Source organism: Buceros rhinoceros, unplaced genomic scaffold (genome assembly GCF_000710305.1).
Source record: "Buceros rhinoceros silvestris isolate BGI_N320 unplaced genomic scaffold, ASM71030v1 scaffold6608, whole genome shotgun sequence".
NCBI lineage: Eukaryota > Metazoa > Chordata > Aves > Bucerotiformes > Bucerotidae > Buceros > Buceros rhinoceros.
This window is the reverse complement of record NW_010428510.1, coordinates 97,672-116,415: the sequence shown is the minus strand read 5'-3', so window position 1 is coordinate 116,415 and position 18,744 is coordinate 97,672. Positions and strand designations below refer to the sequence as shown.

Here is an 18,744-nt window from a genome sequence, read left to right as displayed (position 1 = left end):
GTCGGGTGATGGAAGAGGCAGTTAGGGATTTAAAATCCATCTGATACTGAATACTCTGTACTTCCTTTTATATCTCTGTGGATGTTTCTCCAAGTGTAATCGATCACCTGGTCTGCTCTGCTAGGTTCTACTGTTCCTGTTGGACGTGAAAGATGCACCGCTCCAATTGCAGTTTGCATTTTTCTCAGTCAGCAAACAAACTAGAAACTAACAAACCTTCCACTAACAGGGCTTTACAAATCAGTTCTGAAGTGGGTTGCATTAATGACCGGGCAAGATTTGCCTGTGTTCCAGCTCGAATGCTTGGTAGGTGTTGGCCGAAGTCTTCTGAAGATAAATTTGTTCAGTAAAATGAAAAACGATTCTCATGGTCTCAAGTAAAACAAAAAATATTTGTAATGTGCATAGCTTCTGGACATGTGCAAATAAGAAATTACAAACGAGAGTAAACGTTAACTATTTTTCTCACCTCGTTTCATTTTCTGTATCTTTCCGTTATACAGTCCAAGTTTGTTTGTCAAACATACAGAAAGATCATTTGGTCACTGAAACTTACAGGCCTAAATAATTACAGAGTTTCCCCAAAAACAGGAGCAACTTCAGTGTAAAAAAAACCCGAATACATCCAAGTCATACCAAATGCCTCAGTCTGCGACCAAATTAATTTGCATTTCATTTGCAAAGGTATGGCAGAAATTCCGTTCTTTGTGAAACTGTTACTCATTCAGGCTTGACCTCTTTGAGCTTTGATATTTCGTGTCTTCTATTCAGGCTTTGGTTTCATGACCAACTATTGTTCACCACTAGCTTCTGGTAAGGAATTGCAGCAGCTTTGGCAGAGGCAACCGTAATGAAGCTCTTAAACTTTAGACCAAGTAGCTTCTTTCTTAGAAAAGCAGCATTTTTCAAAGTCTTTCAATCAGCCTTCAACAACTTTATATTGTTTTAAAGTATTGTAATACATAAGTCATTAAAATTAATGTTGCCTAAGCAAGGATTCTATCACTGACTGTTCAAACTGTCTCTGTTAGTTCAGTCTCCCTCAGTATTTTCTGTGGTGGCTATTTAAATAAACTCCTCAAACTGCTTATACAATAACTTGGCGTTTTAAGCTCATCTTATCTTCAACTTGAATGGCTGTATGATAAGCCACTGTGTCGGTAAATCTGTTTAAAATCCTAATTTTGTTCCCTGTTCCTTACAGGTGCATTCTGCTCCCGCTCTTGGGCATGAAGCCGCCTCAGCAGAGCCTCTTCCTGCTGGTAGATTCAGTTGACGAGGGCTGTAACGTTTCCGAGGGGGAACAGACATCGAGAAGTTTATCTGGAACAATAGCGGAGCTTTTAGCTGGCCACTTTGAGTTCTTCCCTCCCTGGCTGCTCCTCCTGTGCTCTGCCCGCAAGCAGAGTAAAGCTGTTACAAAAATGTTTACAGGTGAGTACAGAGCATAGGAGGTGTTGGTTACCTGCACACCCGTAACGGGGACGTAGTGTTTTTACAAGACCTTCGGTGATGATTGAAAGCACCGATGCGAGCTTGTTTCCAAATAATGGCAGTCACAAAAATGGCAGCTCTAAAATGAGTCATTCCAGGTTACTGGGGACTATAGAAAGCCTAAATTAGCGAAGTAGTTTAGTGGTAAATTATGTCTTTGCAATACATCTGCAAAGACTGTGGCTGCTCAGAGTTTTCCTCTTGCTTTGCTGGTCTCAAAGCTTTGAAACAGCGATGGTTTAAGCACACAAGTATGTTGGCTGCGTACACCCATGCCTTACAGCCTCCAAAGACTCTTTTTTTTCATCTCCCATTAAAACCTCTCCCCTTATTTTCAGAAAGCGGGGAATAATCTTTGAAGGTGGAACTTGAGAGAGAAGCAGTGGAGATGCAAATTCTTGAAGTATGCTTTTGGCAAAGATTGCACAGTAAAAAAATTCCTTACGGCTTCTTCATCCAGGCTTTACTGTATCATGAGATCATTTCTTCACTATAATGACATTGTTACTGGAAGTTCTCTGAAATTTAATAAAGGGCAATATCTAGACTGGATTCCAGACCTATGTATAGAGCCTGTGTGTATTAAGGACACAATTAAGACAAAAATGTGATTATAGGACGTAGAGCCATAGGCTTGCTCGTTTCCACAGTAGCAAAAGGTCAGTGGATAATTGCATTTTGGAATGAGGGACGATATTAATCAGTGGCAGGCATGAAGATTGGTATTTGGGAGCGTGTGAGAACTGAAGGAAGCTTTGGGGTAGCTTCACAGGGCTCCTTTGGACGTTCATATGGGAATAGTTTTGTCAAAGCTTGGCTTACTAGGTACGTCGTCATTGCCAAAAAAACAGACAACACTTTCTTCAGAGCAGTTTTATTTCCTTTCCGTTGAATCATACTGTTTCAGAGTAGTCCCAAAAAATTGCTGTTGTCTAAGTATGTTTCCAGATGGAATTCCTGACAGGAAAAATCAGCAGACCTAATGGATATGCCTTTAAAGTCAATTCAATTTGAATGAGTTAATTTCTCATTTCCACTTGATGAATAGCAGAAAGGAAGCTGGCTTGGGATAGTGTAATCCCATCTTCACTGTGGGAAAGGTACGGCAAAGAGGAGGACGAGTCCCAGAACAATTGGATACAAACTGAGAAGAAATGTTAGGGCCCGTTTGGAGGAAGTGGTGTTTTATCCACTCTAAAAGAAACTTGTGATATCACAGCCAGCGCGGTGGCCGCCCGCTCAGTACGCTGCTGGATGACTTTCCTGTTTACAGCCAAGTCAGGTCCGCGGAAGGCACGGTGAGGAGGTGAGGAGCGTGGCTGAAGCTTCCGTTAACTTCGGATACGCTGCAGCTGCGTGGTGTAAAACTTGAGATAATGCTGATTTCCTTTTCTGGAGAGGATAGACTGTCAGTAGCACTTGTACTGGGGCAAATTCATCTCCCGCCTTTGTGGTGTTTGAATGTTGATTTTTAGCCGAGGCAGTTGGTGGGCAGCTAGAATTCAAGACCAACAATCAGTACTTTTTGCACTCGCAACTGAAGAAACAAGTGAATTGTGTTTCGTGCTGCCCTCTGGGACACTATTGTGCTGCATTTCTAATGCTTCCAAATTCCCAGCTAATAAATATTTGTGACCATAACGAATAATGTAAGTCCTGTGCACTTTCTTCCAGCGGGTTTCTTTAATTTGGAACCAAAACAATTCAGTTTCAATGCGACTTAGTAAGAAAGATTGGAATCCTTTGAGGATTATTTTAGAAAAATGTGTCCCATCTGTAGTTTGTTTTAGTGTACGATGTGAAAGATATATTAACCAATATTAATTAGTTTACAATCAGTTTCTATGGGTTTTCATGCAGTGAAAACTCCTTCTAGATACCTGCTGCCAGGAGAGCTAAACTTATTTGTCAGAAGGCGTTACCAATGACTGGGAGCAGCATCGCTGCAGTGGCCAGGTCCTGATGATGCTCTTTTTTTGGGTGTCCAGTGCAGATGAGAGTTCTGCCAGCATCTCCCTAGCCAAAAACAGTGCTGACATGGGAGAGAGAGTCCAATCTTTCTCATCCAGTGTCATCTTGCTGCTGCCGGTGGTGAATATATCACCCCTACCTACCAGAAGAGGAGGAGGGGGGTTTATTCTTGTCCTCTTCGTTCCTTCACTTTTGATGGTGACTTATTTATGAAGGCTGAATAGTTGTGTCTGCTGCAGCTTGTGTTCTGGGCCCTTCTGTGTTCCCGGATTCTGTAGTAGCACAATGTGCTACGGATTTTTCCCCTTACTGAGATTCTCAGCTTTCATTAATTAAAAATTAAAAAAAAGAAGGGGGGTGGGGGGAAGGGTTTTGCCTCTTGTGGCTGCAGAGGCAACCTCAAAAATATGAACCAAATGTAAAATGATGCCTGCATGAGTCTGCGGTCACCCTCCACAGTGAGCAAAACCCAGCCAAAAAGGAGGAGAACAGAGAATGCATGTCCTTCCCTTGCATGTGCACTGTCACCAACTGCCACATCATGCCTGGCTGTTTTTCTGAACGGATTTTTTTCCTAAACTTTACAGTTCTCCGTGTTGCGCCCGTAATTACCCACATGATCTCCCTCACTGTTGTTTGCTATCGCTTGGCTACAAGTAAGGACAGACACAGACTTTCCAATCTTTGTGTGATGACATTAGAAAAAGTTTCCCTGTATTTCTAAATAACTGGAAGTGGTGCAGAACATACAATTTTTTCTTTTATGCTTCAGCTAATTATCTAATAAAATGGGGCTAAATCTCAAACACAGCAGTTATTTTTACAAAACTAAATTCCTCCTTTAAAGATCCATCATGTTAGTGTAAAAACTTGAGATATTTTAAAATTGAACAGTTTTATTTAGAGAAGTTTGAGTGAAAAGCAGATAATTTCTCCTTGACAGCATAAAGGTAAATAGAGAAGAGTGCATATGCACAAATGTTTGATTTATTGGCTTAAAGAGGCTTTTTTCAATAGGCATTTACTTAATTTCTTCTTTTTTGCTGCACACATAAATCAACTATTTGTGGCATCTGGCTTGGTAATACCCCTCAGTTAAACACGGACATCCTTCATCAAAAGAATTCCTTCTCGTGCGTGAGGCACGAGAGCACCAGTGTGGCACAACCCGTGCGGATGTCACATCTCAGGGGGCTGTAGTTTCCTTAAAGTTAATGGTAGATACTGGGAACGACAATAAAAAGTCAGAAGTGAACGCGAAAGGGTTCAGTTCAGCCTCGGAGGCAGCTTCAGCTCCTTTCACTCACTCGTTATAGGCAAAATCACAGTCCATCACTCATTTTTTCACTCTTTTATCTGTCATTCCATTCCAGACCACCAGCTATTCAGAGCTGATATTTATCCAAACTTATTCTAGCCTAGAAACGCAACCCAGCTTCTCTGCGCCCAGAAAACTCGCACGGCTCGGTAGCGGAAGCTGTGCAGATAGTCGTATCGCTGAATCCCCAGATCAGACCAGTTCCTGATTTGGCCCGGCACGTTTCCAGTGAGCTGCTGTTCCAGCAAATGCGTGACATGAGACAGCTTCAGGAGAGGTGGCCTCAAAAAAAGTTAATCCTCTAATTTTTCATTGTAGGTTGGAATTTATTAGGGTGGTTTCACGTTACTTTTGAGTCTTTATGGGAGTTGGATTTTTACTATAAAAGATAATTTTTATGTAGTTGTGTAGCTGTAAAATTTCTGTAGTATTAAAGCTTTGAAAAAAGCTTAGTTGTAGGTTTGGGGTTTGGGGAAAAAAGTTATTTAGGTGGCTTGGGAAATTAGACTGGGAGCTTTTAAATAGTGTTTCCTTTCTGATTACCCCTTTGAAAACATGATACTATGTCATATTTCCTGGTAAAAAGTTGTATTTTGGACTTAGTTGCTTTATAATTAGACAGGGAAGACTAAACTGGTTTAAAGGCTCTGTTAGCTGTAAATCGAGCTGAATAAACTTCTGTGCAATGATACGGACCAGTGAGAGCAGCAGATCCCAGCCTCAGTGTCTCGTCGCACCTGGGCTGGATGCGGTGGAATTTGTAATGCACACTCTGCTGCATAGCGAGCCGCTGGAATTTTCAGCTGCCTTTTTACTCTGCTGAATACCTTATTCTCTTGGAGCAGGTGTGCAGCAATGGCCATAGAAGTACCTATTTTAATATATCCTTAGATCAGCAGTGTAAATTATTACTGCCAAAACACTGCCGAGCTTTAAATCACGGAGATTCCTTTCAAGTTAACGGTTCAGTTCAATGAAATGTATTAAAATGTATTTAAAACTTTTAGAGTTTACTTACATGAGTCTATTTAAAGATGTGGAAGTAGAAGGATATTTTTAAGTATTTACTGGAACCTGCTAGTTAATGGCTTATTTTATATTATTAAAGTCTGAAAAGGTTGATATACTGTAAAAGTATTGTATAGCCAAGATCCTTTTTTTTTTTTCCTTTGAATGACGCTAGATCTTGCCAAGAAATACATTTGGAACTGATTTGTTTACAGAACTGCCAGGGATTTAATAAATCAGGAAAATCCATACTGGAGCTCCCATTGGGTTGAAAGTGATGTGTTGGAAGAAAAATCTCAGCAATGCTAAAAGCAGGGTCGTGGGACTGCAAGTTCTGTCTGCCGCGCTCCTGTTCAGCTGAGCTGAAGTAGTTCATGGGAATGCATCTGAAACAAAATGAGCTTTCTCTTCATGTTTTGGTGCTTCTTGTCCATGAAAGTGACTTATTGTATCTTGAAGGGTGGAAAAGCAAGTTTGCAGGATCTTTGTTTGGAAATGTAAAATGACCTCATTTAGATAGATGTTGGGGCAAAAAACCCATGCCTTTGTTTTTCTCCTTCAAGCCAGCAACAAGAATTTGAGATTTAAAAAAATTCTGTAAGGCCTTTTTTGAATTCTTTGCTTGTTACAGCATGGCATGGTGCAGTGGTTAAAATTAACAACCTATTTTTGTTCCAAAGACTGGTACAATACCAGCTTGTTAATCCCAGCGCTTGAAGAGTGTAGCATCCGTGGGATGCCTGAAGATCTGTACGAGTGTAGTGGGCTTCTTGCTGTACTTCTTGTCTTCAGATACGATGTATAGGATCTCCGTAACAAGGAGTAGCTGGAGGTACTACAAAAGAAACAATTTTTAGCTTCTGTGAACACACAGCAAATCAAATTGTTTAGATTACCGGCTTTGGGCATATTCCCTGCTCTGAAGTCTTCTGAAATGTGTTTGCTTGGCTGAAGGGCTTAGCCTTGTAGTAGCTCAGGTAAGTACAGAGCAGGGCAGTATTTTTAACCCTAATATAAAACGAAGTAATGATACAGCCTCATTTAAAGGGGGATAAAAAACCAAACAAACAAAACCCACCCAAACACACAAACCCTTCGTTTTTTACTTTTTTCAGAGGGCTTGGGTGGTTTGTTTTTTTTAATCACATCCAAAATGGATTCCCATTTTGGGAAACAAACTGAAAGTTGCTTTTCAAAGCCCATTCATTGCAAGATAGACAAGAGTCTTTTGCTTTGGAAGCACGCATACGGGGACAGAGAGGCTTAGTTATCACTCTGCAAGTTCTCGTGTGAAGGCTGGGAGTCAGGAGAGGTGAAGTGTGATCATTAGTCAGGCAACACTGAACATGAGCTGAAATCTCAGGATTGCTGTCATTTGAGTCAGTCTGGGGGTTTCGCGTTGGGGGAAGTGGAAACTACTGTGAAAACTGGAAAAAAACACTTGAGTCATTAAAAAATAAAGATAACTTACATATGCAGATACATATGGGAAGGGAGGATGTGGGCATGGGATTCATGTGAGAGACTGCAGATGCTGTGAGCAGAGTCACTGAACACATCGAGGAGGAGTTTGCAGACTCTCACCCAGCCAAGTGACAGGTCCAAGTCTGTGCTAGGAGAGGCAGGGAGGTTCAAAGGATCCTGACCTAGAAACAGCCTTGCACTTGAAGCGGAAGCTTGGACCTGCAAAATCGCAGGGCAGTGTCTGTTCTTAATCAGCAAAGTTGGTTATTTGGCTGATGCACGAGAATTAAGGGCTTTCCAAAGTTATGCACAGAGTATTTTAATCAAATACGTAATAAATCGATGAATGACAGTATTCTGCAGGTCACATAGGGCAGGACTTGAAGTTGTGACAAATTACGGTGGATCAAGAGGGTTCTGTATTTCTTTTGAGGGGAAAAAAAAACCCTCTGTGGAATAGAGAAAGATCCCCCCAAAATAATTATTTTCTGTCTCCTGGTCGCCTCATTCCAAAATGTTCAAGTAGACAATCTCATGAGTGTAGTCTTAGCCTGGGGAGTGACTGTGCCAAAGTGTCCTATACAGTGACTTTAGTGTGGGGAGAAGCGTGATGATGTTTTAGGTGTTCTATTGCTTTAGTCCTGTTACATTTGTGATGCTGCCATAATTAATAAGGGAAGCAGATATAATTTAGGAACACTGCCATAGTTTGCCTCTCAGTTCTAGTCTGTCGTGTTTGTACCCTGCTCGTGGAGACTAAACAATTAACAGAGTGAGCTTAATGTGACATTCAGAACCTCTGCTAAGGACACCCAGGAACGAAAATCACAGCTCTGCCATCAGGCTGAAATTTCAGCCAGGGCAAGGTCGCAGACTGAGCGGTTTGATCCACAGGGTGTTTAAATACAATAAAAACACCGATCTGAAAGTAACGTTCTTCAATGTATCACTTAAAATTTTTTATTCTGTGAAGGTGGGGCCAAAATTGCCTTGAATGCATGGCTCTAAGGTTGCTTTTCCTGTAATGTAATTTGGAGGCTGTAACTGTAAAAGAAAAGTTGGGGGGTTTATGACTAGCTGAGCTGACTGTAGGGCAATGTGTGCTGTTTGCTGTGCTGGAGGCAGAGAGCACAGCCTGTCCCTGGAGAAGTGAGGTACAGTTCTAGCCTAAAACACAGCCGTTTAAGCTGCTGTGTCTGTGACCTCTGTGGTTTTCCCATAGCGTCGCCGCCAAAGCACCAGGCTGTTTGTCTAAAACTGAGGCCTTACTGGGGCAGATTTCAGTGCCCAGAGGTGTAATGGTATTTAAAACTATTTTTCCCTGTCTGTCTCTGCTACATCACATTAAAGCTTTTAAAAGAACCTAAGGTGATGGAGCTGAAGTGATTTGTGGGCATTTCATCACGCCTATGCTCTGGGTGTGAATAACCTCTCCTATAATTACAGTAATATAATAGTTGTCTTAATCTAAATAGCTGAAAATTATTTGGAATTCCATTGTTTAACCACATCGGAGAAAGGGTTATTCATTTAACAGTGTAATAATACTTAATAATCTTATTTGGGTTGCAGTTCTAGTGGTTTTGCTTAGGTGTCCAAGGTAGAGAGATGATGCCTGATTCAAAGTGAGTTTTTACAATGTTCTTCATTAGCAGCATCTTCTTCTTTTCATGGTAGATGATGATAAAAAGCGTGTCTATTATCAAAGCTCTCTACTATTAAATTACATTCACAATGTGAGTACACAAAATAGATTACTGTGGGTGTTCCCTTCCCAGAACTGTCTGCGTTTTTAACATTGAGTTAAACGAAGCTAGATCAGAAATAATAATAATAACTTTCTTCCCTTTTAACAGGTTTTCGAAAAATAAGTCTAGACGATCTACGGAAGGCTTATATTGTGAAAGATGTGCAACAATATATTCTGCATCGCTTAGATCAGGAAGAAGCCCTGAGACAACATCTCACAAAAGAAACTGCCGAAATGCTGAATCAGCTTCACATCAAAAGCAGCGGCTGCTTTTTGTATCTGGAACGTGTCCTAGATGGAGTTGTGGAGAATTTTATTATGTTACGAGAGATCCGTGATATTCCAGGAACGTTAAATGGCCTTTACCTTTGGCTCTGTCAGAGACTTTTTGTGAGAAAACAATTTGCGAAAGTCCAGCCCATCCTCAATGTGATTCTCGCAGCCTGTAGGCCGTTAACCACGACGGAGTTGTACCACGCAGTGTGGACCAAAAACATGACGTTGACGATGGAAGACTTCCAGCGCAAATTGGACGTCTTGTCAAAAGTCCTTATTGATGGACTTGGAAATACAAAAATCTTGTTCCATTACAGTTTCGCAGAGTGGTTGCTAGACGTGAAGCACTGTACGCAGAAATACTTGTGCAACGCCGCGGAGGGACACAGAATGCTGGCGATGAGTTACACTTGCCGAGCAAAGGATTTAACCCCCTTAGAAGCTCAAGAGTTTGCATTGCATCTAATTAATTCGAATTTACAGTTAGAGACTTCAGAGCTGGCTTTATGGATGATATGGAACGGCACCCCCGTCAAAGACTCCCTGTCAACCCTAATTCCGAAAGAACAAGAAGTATTACAGCTGCTGGTAAAAGCCGGTGCTCACGTCAACAGCGAAGATGATCGCACGTCTTGCATCGTTCGGCAGGCTCTGGAGAGAGAAGATTCCATTCGCACCTTGTTAGACAACGGAGCATCAGTGAACCAGTGCGATTCCAATGGGAGAACGCTCTTGGCCAACGCGGCGTACAGCGGCAACCTCGATGTCGTTAACTTACTGGTTTCAAGGGGAGCAGATTTGGAGCTGGAAGATACTCACGGGCAGACAGCACTTACCTTAGCTGCTCGGCAGGGACATACCAAGGTTGTCAACTGCTTGATCGGGTGCGGGGCTAATGTTAACCACACCGACCACGACGGCTGGACGGCGTTGCGGTCTGCAGCGTGGGGTGGGCACACAGAGGTGGTTTCTGCGCTCCTTTATGCCGGAGTCAAAGTGGACTGCGCAGATGCTGACAGTCGAACGGCGCTGAGAGCAGCAGCTTGGGGAGGACACGAAGACATCGTGCTGAATCTGCTCCAGCACGGCGCTGAAGTTAATAAAGCCGACAACGAAGGCAGAACAGCTTTGATTGCAGCCGCGTACATGGGGCATAAAGAGATCGTGGAGCACCTGCTGGATCATGGTGCAGAGGTAAACCACGAGGACGTGGATGGAAGGACTGCCCTGTCTGTCGCTGCGCTTTGTGTGCCAGCCAGTAAGGGCCATGCCTCGGTGGTTAGCCTTCTGATTGACCGTGGTGCTGAAGTTGACCACTGTGACAAAGATGGCATGACCCCGCTGCTGGTAGCTGCTTATGAAGGACACGTAGATGTCGTGGATCTACTTCTAGAAGGAGGAGCTGATGTCGATCACACAGACAACAACGGCCGTACGCCGCTTCTGGCAGCAGCCTCCATGGGCCACGCTTCGGTTGTGAATACTCTCTTATTTTGGGGTGCAGCTGTTGACAGCATCGATAGCGAAGGGAGAACAGTTCTGAGCATAGCCTCTGCGCAAGGCAACGTTGAAGTAGTACGGACTCTGCTGGACAGGGGGCTAGATGAGAATCATCGGGATGATGCAGGCTGGACGCCTTTGCATATGGCAGCTTTTGAAGGTCACAGGTTGATCTGTGAAGCTCTTATAGAGCAAGGTGCTAGAACAAATGAAATTGATAACGATGGACGTATACCCTTCATATTAGCTGCACAAGAAGGTCACTATGATTGTGTGCAGATATTACTGGAAAACAAATCCAATATTGATCAGAGGGGCTATGATGGGAGAAATGCTCTCCGGGTTGCTGCTTTAGAAGGTCACAGAGATATAGTTGAACTACTGCTCAGCCATGGAGCAGATGTCAACTACAAAGACGCTGATGGCCGGCCAACACTTTACATCTTAGCGTTAGAAAACCAGCTCACGATGGCTGAGTATTTTTTAGAAAATGGTGCAAACATAGAAGCAAGCGATGCTGAAGGGAGAACAGCGCTCCATGTTTCCTGCTGGCAGGGCCATTTGGAGATGGTACAGGTGCTGATAACATACCATGCTGATGTGAATGCTGCGGACAATGAGAAGAGATCTGCCCTGCAGTCTGCTGCATGGCAAGGTCACGTGAAGGTAGTGCAGCTTCTCATTGAGCATGGTGCTCTGGTTGACCATACATGTAATCAAGGTGCTACTGGACTCTGCATTGCGGCCCAGGAAGGGCACATTGATGTTGTCCAAATACTACTGGAGCACGGTGCTGATCCAAATCATGCCGACCAGTTTGGGCGCACTGCTATGCGTGTTGCAGCTAAAAATGGACACTCCCAGATTATTAAATTACTGGAAAAATATGGTGCATCTACTCTGAACGGTTGTACTCCATCTCCAGTCCACACAATGGAGCAAAAGCCCTTACAGTCAGTCTCCTCTAAAATGCAGTCTTTAACGATGAAGTCCAATAGTTCAGGGAGTACTGGTGGGGATATGCAGCCCAGTATGCGGGGCTTATCTAATGGACCTGCTCATGCCTTCAGTTCTCCTTCAGAGTCGCCTGATTCTACGGTTGACCGTCAGAAGTCATCTTTATCAAATAATTCCCTGAAAAGCTCTAAAAATTCTTCTCTCCGCACCACGTCGTCGACCGCGACTGCTCAGACGGTGCCCATTGATAGTTTCCACAGCCTGTCGTTCACGGAGCAGATACAGCAGCATTCCCTGCCACGCAGCAGAAGCAGGCAGTCTATTGTTTCTCCTTCTTCCACCACTCATTCCCTAAGTCAAAACCATAATTCACCAAGCAGTGAGTTTGAATGGAGCCAAGTAAAACCGAGTTTGAAATCAACTAAAGCGAGCAAAGGGGGGAAACCGGACAATTCCAGCAAATCTGGGTCAGCTGGGAAAAAAATAAAGCAGAATAGTTCCTCCCAACCAAAAGTGTTAGAGTATGAAATGACTCAGTTCGATAAACGAGTACCTATTGCCAAATCCGGGACGAGCGTGCCGCTGAAGTCAGTGCTGCCAGAGCCACAGTGCAAGATCTTGATCCCGCCAGCTCAGCAAGAAGTGGGTCGTTCTCCGCAGCAGTTCCTGATTCACCAACAGAGTGGAGAACAGAAGAAGAGAAACGGAATTATGACAAATCCAAATTACCACCTTCAGAGCAATCAGGTTTTCCTCGGTCGGGTGTCTGTCCCTCGGGCGGTGCAGGACAGGGGGCATCAGGAGGTGCTGGAAGGCTATCCCCCCGCAGAGACAGAACTCAGCCTTAAGCAAGCCTTAAAACTTCAGATCGAAGGGAGCGACCCGAGTTTCAACTACAAGAAGGAGACGCCGTTATAGAAGGTAACCTGTCCAGTCACCGAGGAAGCAAATCAAATGCGTGTGGGTTTACGTACATCTTAAATACGCTAAAATTACGTTTCATTGGTGCTTCTTGTCATCACTGCTTCCTTAATGAAAACCCTGAATGCAAAAATCTTCACCTGGCAAGTATTTGCTTTGCTGCCGTTTAAAAGCATCAACCGCAGAGGTCTTGGATCACCCTCGTATTTTCGGTTGAATTCTGGTGGCTCAAATTGTACCCCGCTGTCTATGTGGCTGAATGAAACAGCAAGTTTCACGTAGCGTTGGTTTGGAGTTTTCTTTTCAAACATCAAGACAGCTGGGAGTTTAAATATTTGCTCTTTTCAGATACAGTAATTATTTTATTATTTACAAAAATGCTTTTCAGGAAGCTTCTGAAGATCAGGCAACCACTTTGCTTCTGTGAATTTAGATTTTTAAATGTGAAATATCAGTAGCATAATTAACTACAAACTAAAAGTTTAAAATACAACACTAAAGCTTTGATTTTATATTTCTGGTACCGGGGAGGTAACCCTCCCATGAAAGAGATGGCAGTCCTCAGAGTGAGATTAGAATCTCTCACGGTACCAATTTTCTGACCATTCTGTGCTTCATCAGTGGAGTTCATTTTGGTTTTTCACTTTCTCTCCCATACTTAAGCTGAAAAGAGAATTTTACGGAGCTCCATCAGACCTGAATTGTCAGTGAGTCAGCTAAAGGAGACCTATTTTTCTCCCTTTTCGTGAAGTGATTTCTCTTTTTTAGGGGATTGGGAGTGTGTTAATAATTAATATATTTTCAATTTGAATTTCAAAGCAGCAGCATCTTCATGAAATGTATGCACATCTCTTACGGCTTATTTGCTTGTTTTTGAAAACATGGTTTTTGTTTCTGCAAATGCCGCATTTTTGACAGCTCAGACTGATGCTCCTCAGAACGAGAACGGTCCTGCTAGCTGACTCAGTTCTGCCGAAAGTCATCAAAGACTGCAGGTTTCTAGGACAATTGCGGGTGGTGCAGAATCCACAGATGAGAGAGTTTCAGCTGGCAGAAACACACAGACGGTTTTTCCTGCAAATGCCCTGGAGATGGGTTTCACCTCAACGGAGTGCATCTCTCTAGATCATAGCTGAGCTCCCTTGTGAAGTGCAGAGCATTAGAATAGTGTGCAGGACTCTCAGGTGTTTCCTCGGGGTTGGCATTTGGGTTGAATTAAAATATTTGAACCAATATAGCATTTCGGAAAGCTCTGTACTAGAGGCTGCACACTTGTAAAATGCAAATATTAGCAAAGGGTCAGCGGAGCTGTGGGGCAGGCGGGACAGCGGGAGCAGGCAGAGAGGGGAATAAGCGAGTGGGAGAAAAAGGGCCCTAAATCTTCTTAAAAGTCAAAAGGACTTTAGATTCTTGCACTTCTATGTTGTGTCCAAAGAGGATTTAAATTTGTTTGTAACTTTTTTTTTCCTGCCTCCGTAAAACCTATTAAAATGTGTAATTAAGAATCCTATTTCCTAACGCTTAGGTGGTGATAACTGAATGGTTCCCGTTGCTTGTTCTCTAATGATTTTCCATAGTTTCATTTTAAATGTGGAAGTGTAGTAGTGTAGGAAGTGTAGTGCTTTTGGGTGGGCTATGAATTGCTCGGCACAGGCTATAACTTACCTCCCTTTATGCCAAGTCTGGCGCACAGAACCAGTGATTCCCCTGCCCAGTGAATAAATCAGTGACCTGTGGAGAGTCGCATCAGGAATGTTCTGCCGGAGCACCGGAGGAATGACTTTCCTTCCCTGGCTGCCGCTTCCGAGCTCTCTCAGGCAAGCTCTCCTGCCGTGGGGCCCTTGTAGCTGCTTTGGATGGTAGAGGGCACAGGGAATCAGTCGTGGGATTCAAGATAGGCAGGGAGGAGCTGTTCACCGTCAGTATGTTGTTGTGTGCTCTTAACTTTTTAATTAGAAACGGGGCAGCTTGCTCTCTGAAACAGCTTGTGTAATTCAAAAGGTAATGGTTTTATTTTGTACTTCTAGGCCGGTTCCGTGATGCCGTGAACAGAAGCGCGCTGCTCCAGATGACGTATCAGCTGGCTGGGATGAAAGCATACAATGCTTGTTAGTCCACCTAGAAATTCCAGAATGTGATGACTCCAGTACAGTTACCTTAATTACTGTAACGTGCCTACATTTTCAGGCTGCCTTCTCAGTATAACCCCTCTGTGCTTCAGAAATTTATTTTGTGTACTTTGTATTTAATACCCAGAACAAGCACTTTTTTAATCGCGGAAAGATACGCGCTGTGTTTCCCTGCCAACAGCTGAAAACGGTAAGGAGGAGGAATCCCCGTGTCCTGTCCCGGAACGCTGGGTAGAGGTGCATGTGCCACAGTGAACCGCGTATGGAAAGGTGGTGCTTTTTGTATTTATTTCCCTGTGGCTAAAGAAAATCAGCAAACAGTCTGTCACATTTGCGGTGTTGTCATGTACGGTCAGTTCCCTGCGTGCTTCGAGTTCTCTCCAGAAATACAAGTCTGGGAGCAGTATTTTATAAATACTGTACTTGTGTGTTCTGTCTGTGTAATAGCCGTTCCCCGGGAGCAAAGGAGGCGGGCTGCCACCATCTGCGGTATCTTTGGGGTTTTGGAGAGGCAAAATCCACTGGCTGGTACTACGGCGCCAAATCTGGCTGGCAGATGGTGACCGCTGAAAGCAATAGGCAAATTTTCTCTTGGACCCTTGATCCGAAATAGCCTCCCTTATTGTTATGGGGACGAGGTAACTGAATACAGGCATGGTTTAGGTGCTAAAGTCAACGGTCTGATCCTGCTTTCGTGTGTATCTTTATTCGTTAGAAACAGCTCGCTCTTTTTTCCAAGGAAAACGACTGTATCGAGAGCGTCAGTAAAACGAACCGTGGAAAATACAGACGCTTGGTTGATGAGGCCGAGAGACTGTGTGGTGAGAGTGTAGTGGAAAAGCACACGGTTAGCGGTGCCGCTCTCCGGGCTGTGCAGAGATGAGGGGCTAACCCTGCCCTGAGACAATGACTCTTTAAAGCACAAACCTGTATGAATGTGGTTACGTTTGGTCGAGCCAGCGGGAGCATCTCTGTGCCTGGAGCGTGGCTCGTGGGCAGCCTGGGCAGTGCATCTACGGCTAATGGGAGGCTGGTTCCCCACTCTTGCAGCAGCAGAATTTTACTCATGTGAAAGAGAGCGGAATCAAGGCCATTGTTGTGAAGAGTATGAATTTTTCCTTTGAATGTGCACATCTCACTTGCACAGCTCTGAGTGATAAAACGAAACAAGTGGGTTATATTCTCCTACGAATTCAAGCTGGATTTGCTACTCACCGTTAGGCAGCCTTGCTCTTTAGAAAATAAGCCTATTTTTGTATGTGAGTATTTCTCCTAAAGGCTTTGGGTTTCATCTTTTTCGTACTTGATTCTGATCATTCCACAAATAAGATGATAGAAAGCTGAGGTTATTTTTCATAGAGGATTAATTACATGTATGGCTATCCTTAAACTTCAGTCAATGGCCCCGGATGTATATTTAGTGCGTATGCTGAGGCACTAAAGGGCTCTTGTCTTGTTATTACGCTTAACAATCATCAGAACATTTTTCTTTAAAAAAAAAAATCTTGCACCTCCGTTCTTATTTGCTCGTTACTAGATGTAAAAAGAATCTTTTTATAGTCGGTCATTCAGCGTAGAGTTAAAATTAGATGTTGAAAGTTGACACACGGCAATATTGATTATTCTGAATGTTTCACGTATTGAATTCCTTGTCCCCGTGGGACAATTATAAAACAAACATAACAGGAGTCTGGCAGAATGGCCTTAGGAGGGTTCGTGGCTCAGTGAAGTACCAAAATGTTCTCAGCAGGCTGGTTCCAAACCTCAAGTAGAGTATGTTTGCAAGACTGTGCAAGAACGCGACTTTTCTTAGTTACTAGATGTATGTTTTGTTCTGTAGAAAGGGATCCCCGAATGCCGACACTTTTCTACTGACCTTGACTGTCATTGGGATTATATTTATTTAATTTTATTGTGTTGTTATTAATTGCACCTTGTGGACAGAGGACGTAAAATATATATGGCCAGTTTCACAAGGGGCCACAACTTAGAGATAGCCTGATGGGTTTTGTGTGAATAGTATTTACATTTGAAACAGTTGCTGGGGAAACCTGATATCCAAGTCAGCAGAAAATAGACCTGTTGAAAAATATTGTCAGATTTTGAATATCACTTTAGAACAGAGCACGAATTGCTTTAAAACATCTGTTTTCTCAGAAGGTCTGTGTAACTCCACGTTGCTGTTGCGTGTGGTTTTTTAATGTCCTTATTTGTGAGGGTTTTGCGTACAAAGAGAAGTTGCTGTTCCCCCTGTTGTTGGCTCCATCCTGCTCTGCTCTTTCCCATCAGTACAATGAGGTGGAGGTGAATGGAGTTGCATAGCTGTGACTCAGCACGGCTGCTTCTGGCAATGAGAACGATCTCACAACCTAACAACAAAAAAAAAAAAAAAGGAACAAACAACGCATCTGGTTTTTCTTAGCACGGCTGCTTCTGGCAATGAGACAGTTCTCACAACCAAAAAAAAAAAAAAAAAAAAAAAGGAATAAAACGCGAATCTGGTTTCTCTTCATCCCATTTCACTGGTCCCTGCGAGGTCATCTCCACGAGACGTCTTAAATTCTTGGTGGGGGAGCTAGGGGAAAAAGACTGTTGTGTGGCCATGGAGATCAATCCTTTCTGCATGTGGAAAAACTCTTCCGGAGAGAAATGCATTAAGAGATACAGAGGCACAACCGATGCGTTTTTGTCTTCTCTGTGATCGATATTGCAAACATGACCATTTATTTGCCAATCGAAAGGTATTTTTCCTCACCAGTTACTCTGCTATGCAAATGTCTGTTATGCTTAATATTCCCCACCTGAACTCCTCCGTTAACCTGGTTTGCAGATAGACTGTTTTTCCTGGAGTGGGATGTAAATAGCCTTTACTGTACATTGAATGAATTTCACATGTAAAATTTTTATTTTATTCCTTGTATTATATTAAGCGAAAATCCCTGTGTATATGAAAGTGCATAATAAATATATTTGCTTTTCAGCAGACATCTAACTGTTTTAATTTTACTACCTCGTTTCCTGGGACATCTCAGGAAAAGGTTATTAAACTTGGTTAACGTTTGTGTAGGACTTAATGAAACGTGATGTGTGTGTGTGTCCAGCGGGCAGCCTGGGCCAGCCTAACTCAGACCCTGGTGTTAATTCTGCGACCCTGCTTATCGCTCAGCTGACCTCTTTCACGTCAATCTGAGTCAACCCTGAGCATTTGCCAGAGAAAATTCACTGCGCCTTCGTTTAAAGTGACCGTGATCGGCGCTGCTCTGTAGTATTTTCAGTCTTGTCAAAAGCTCAGTCGCTTATGGTGGCTACTCATTTTTCTGCAATTTGCTATTAAAAGAAGTAGGAGAGAGAAATTTTCCAGTCATTGCGTTGATCCCATTTGCCCCCGTGATCTTGTCTCGCTTCTGCCTCAGATTCTATACCCATGGTGATCCTCTGCAGAGAGGTCTTGGGTGTGAAGGAAGGATTTGTGCCTCCTGCACAAGTGATTGTTCGGGTTTTCCTCCTCGTGTTCTGGTTCCGCACTGCTTCCAGCTGTGGTGGTGCTCATGGTCGGCTCTGAGGTTAGGAGAATGACAGACAAGATGGGCGCTAACTGTTGACTCGATTCCTGTGTATTTCTGCGGTTTCTCACAACAATTATTGAGCCTTTAAGTGCTTTGTGTCCAAAATAACGAAGTATGCGATGCATTAGTTCAGTGGCTCTTTCTCACTGAGGGAAAGAATTATTGTCGCTGAAGTAATCTTTGAGTAAGTTGTATGACGTTCCAGAAACACACATTTTCTTCAGATAATCACTGTAAAAATATTTAAATAAAATTATTCAACACCTGGTTTTAATCTCTTATTCTACAGAATGTAAACAACCACGCTGAATAATGCTTCCCACCTTCTGTGAGACCTTTACAACAATCGGGCTTGGGTGTGACATGTATTTTTCAAATGAAAGCTGGGAC

The 18,744-nt window shown here is 43.1% G+C and overlaps 1 protein-coding gene across 1 annotated transcript; it reads left to right on the top strand.

Moving 5' to 3' along the window:
• Positions 1 to 609: 609 nt before the first annotated feature.
• On the top strand, positions 610 to 12,656 carry ANKRD50 (ankyrin repeat domain 50). The gene is made up of 3 exons (XM_010142302.1): positions 610 to 639; positions 1,203 to 1,434; positions 9,112 to 12,656. Exons 2-3 carry the CDS (start codon positions 1,230 to 1,232, stop codon positions 12,654 to 12,656), a joined length of 3,750 nt encoding a protein of 1,249 aa, XP_010140604.1. The 5' UTR covers positions 610 to 639; positions 1,203 to 1,229.
• Positions 12,657 to 18,744: the final 6,088 nt, after the last annotated feature.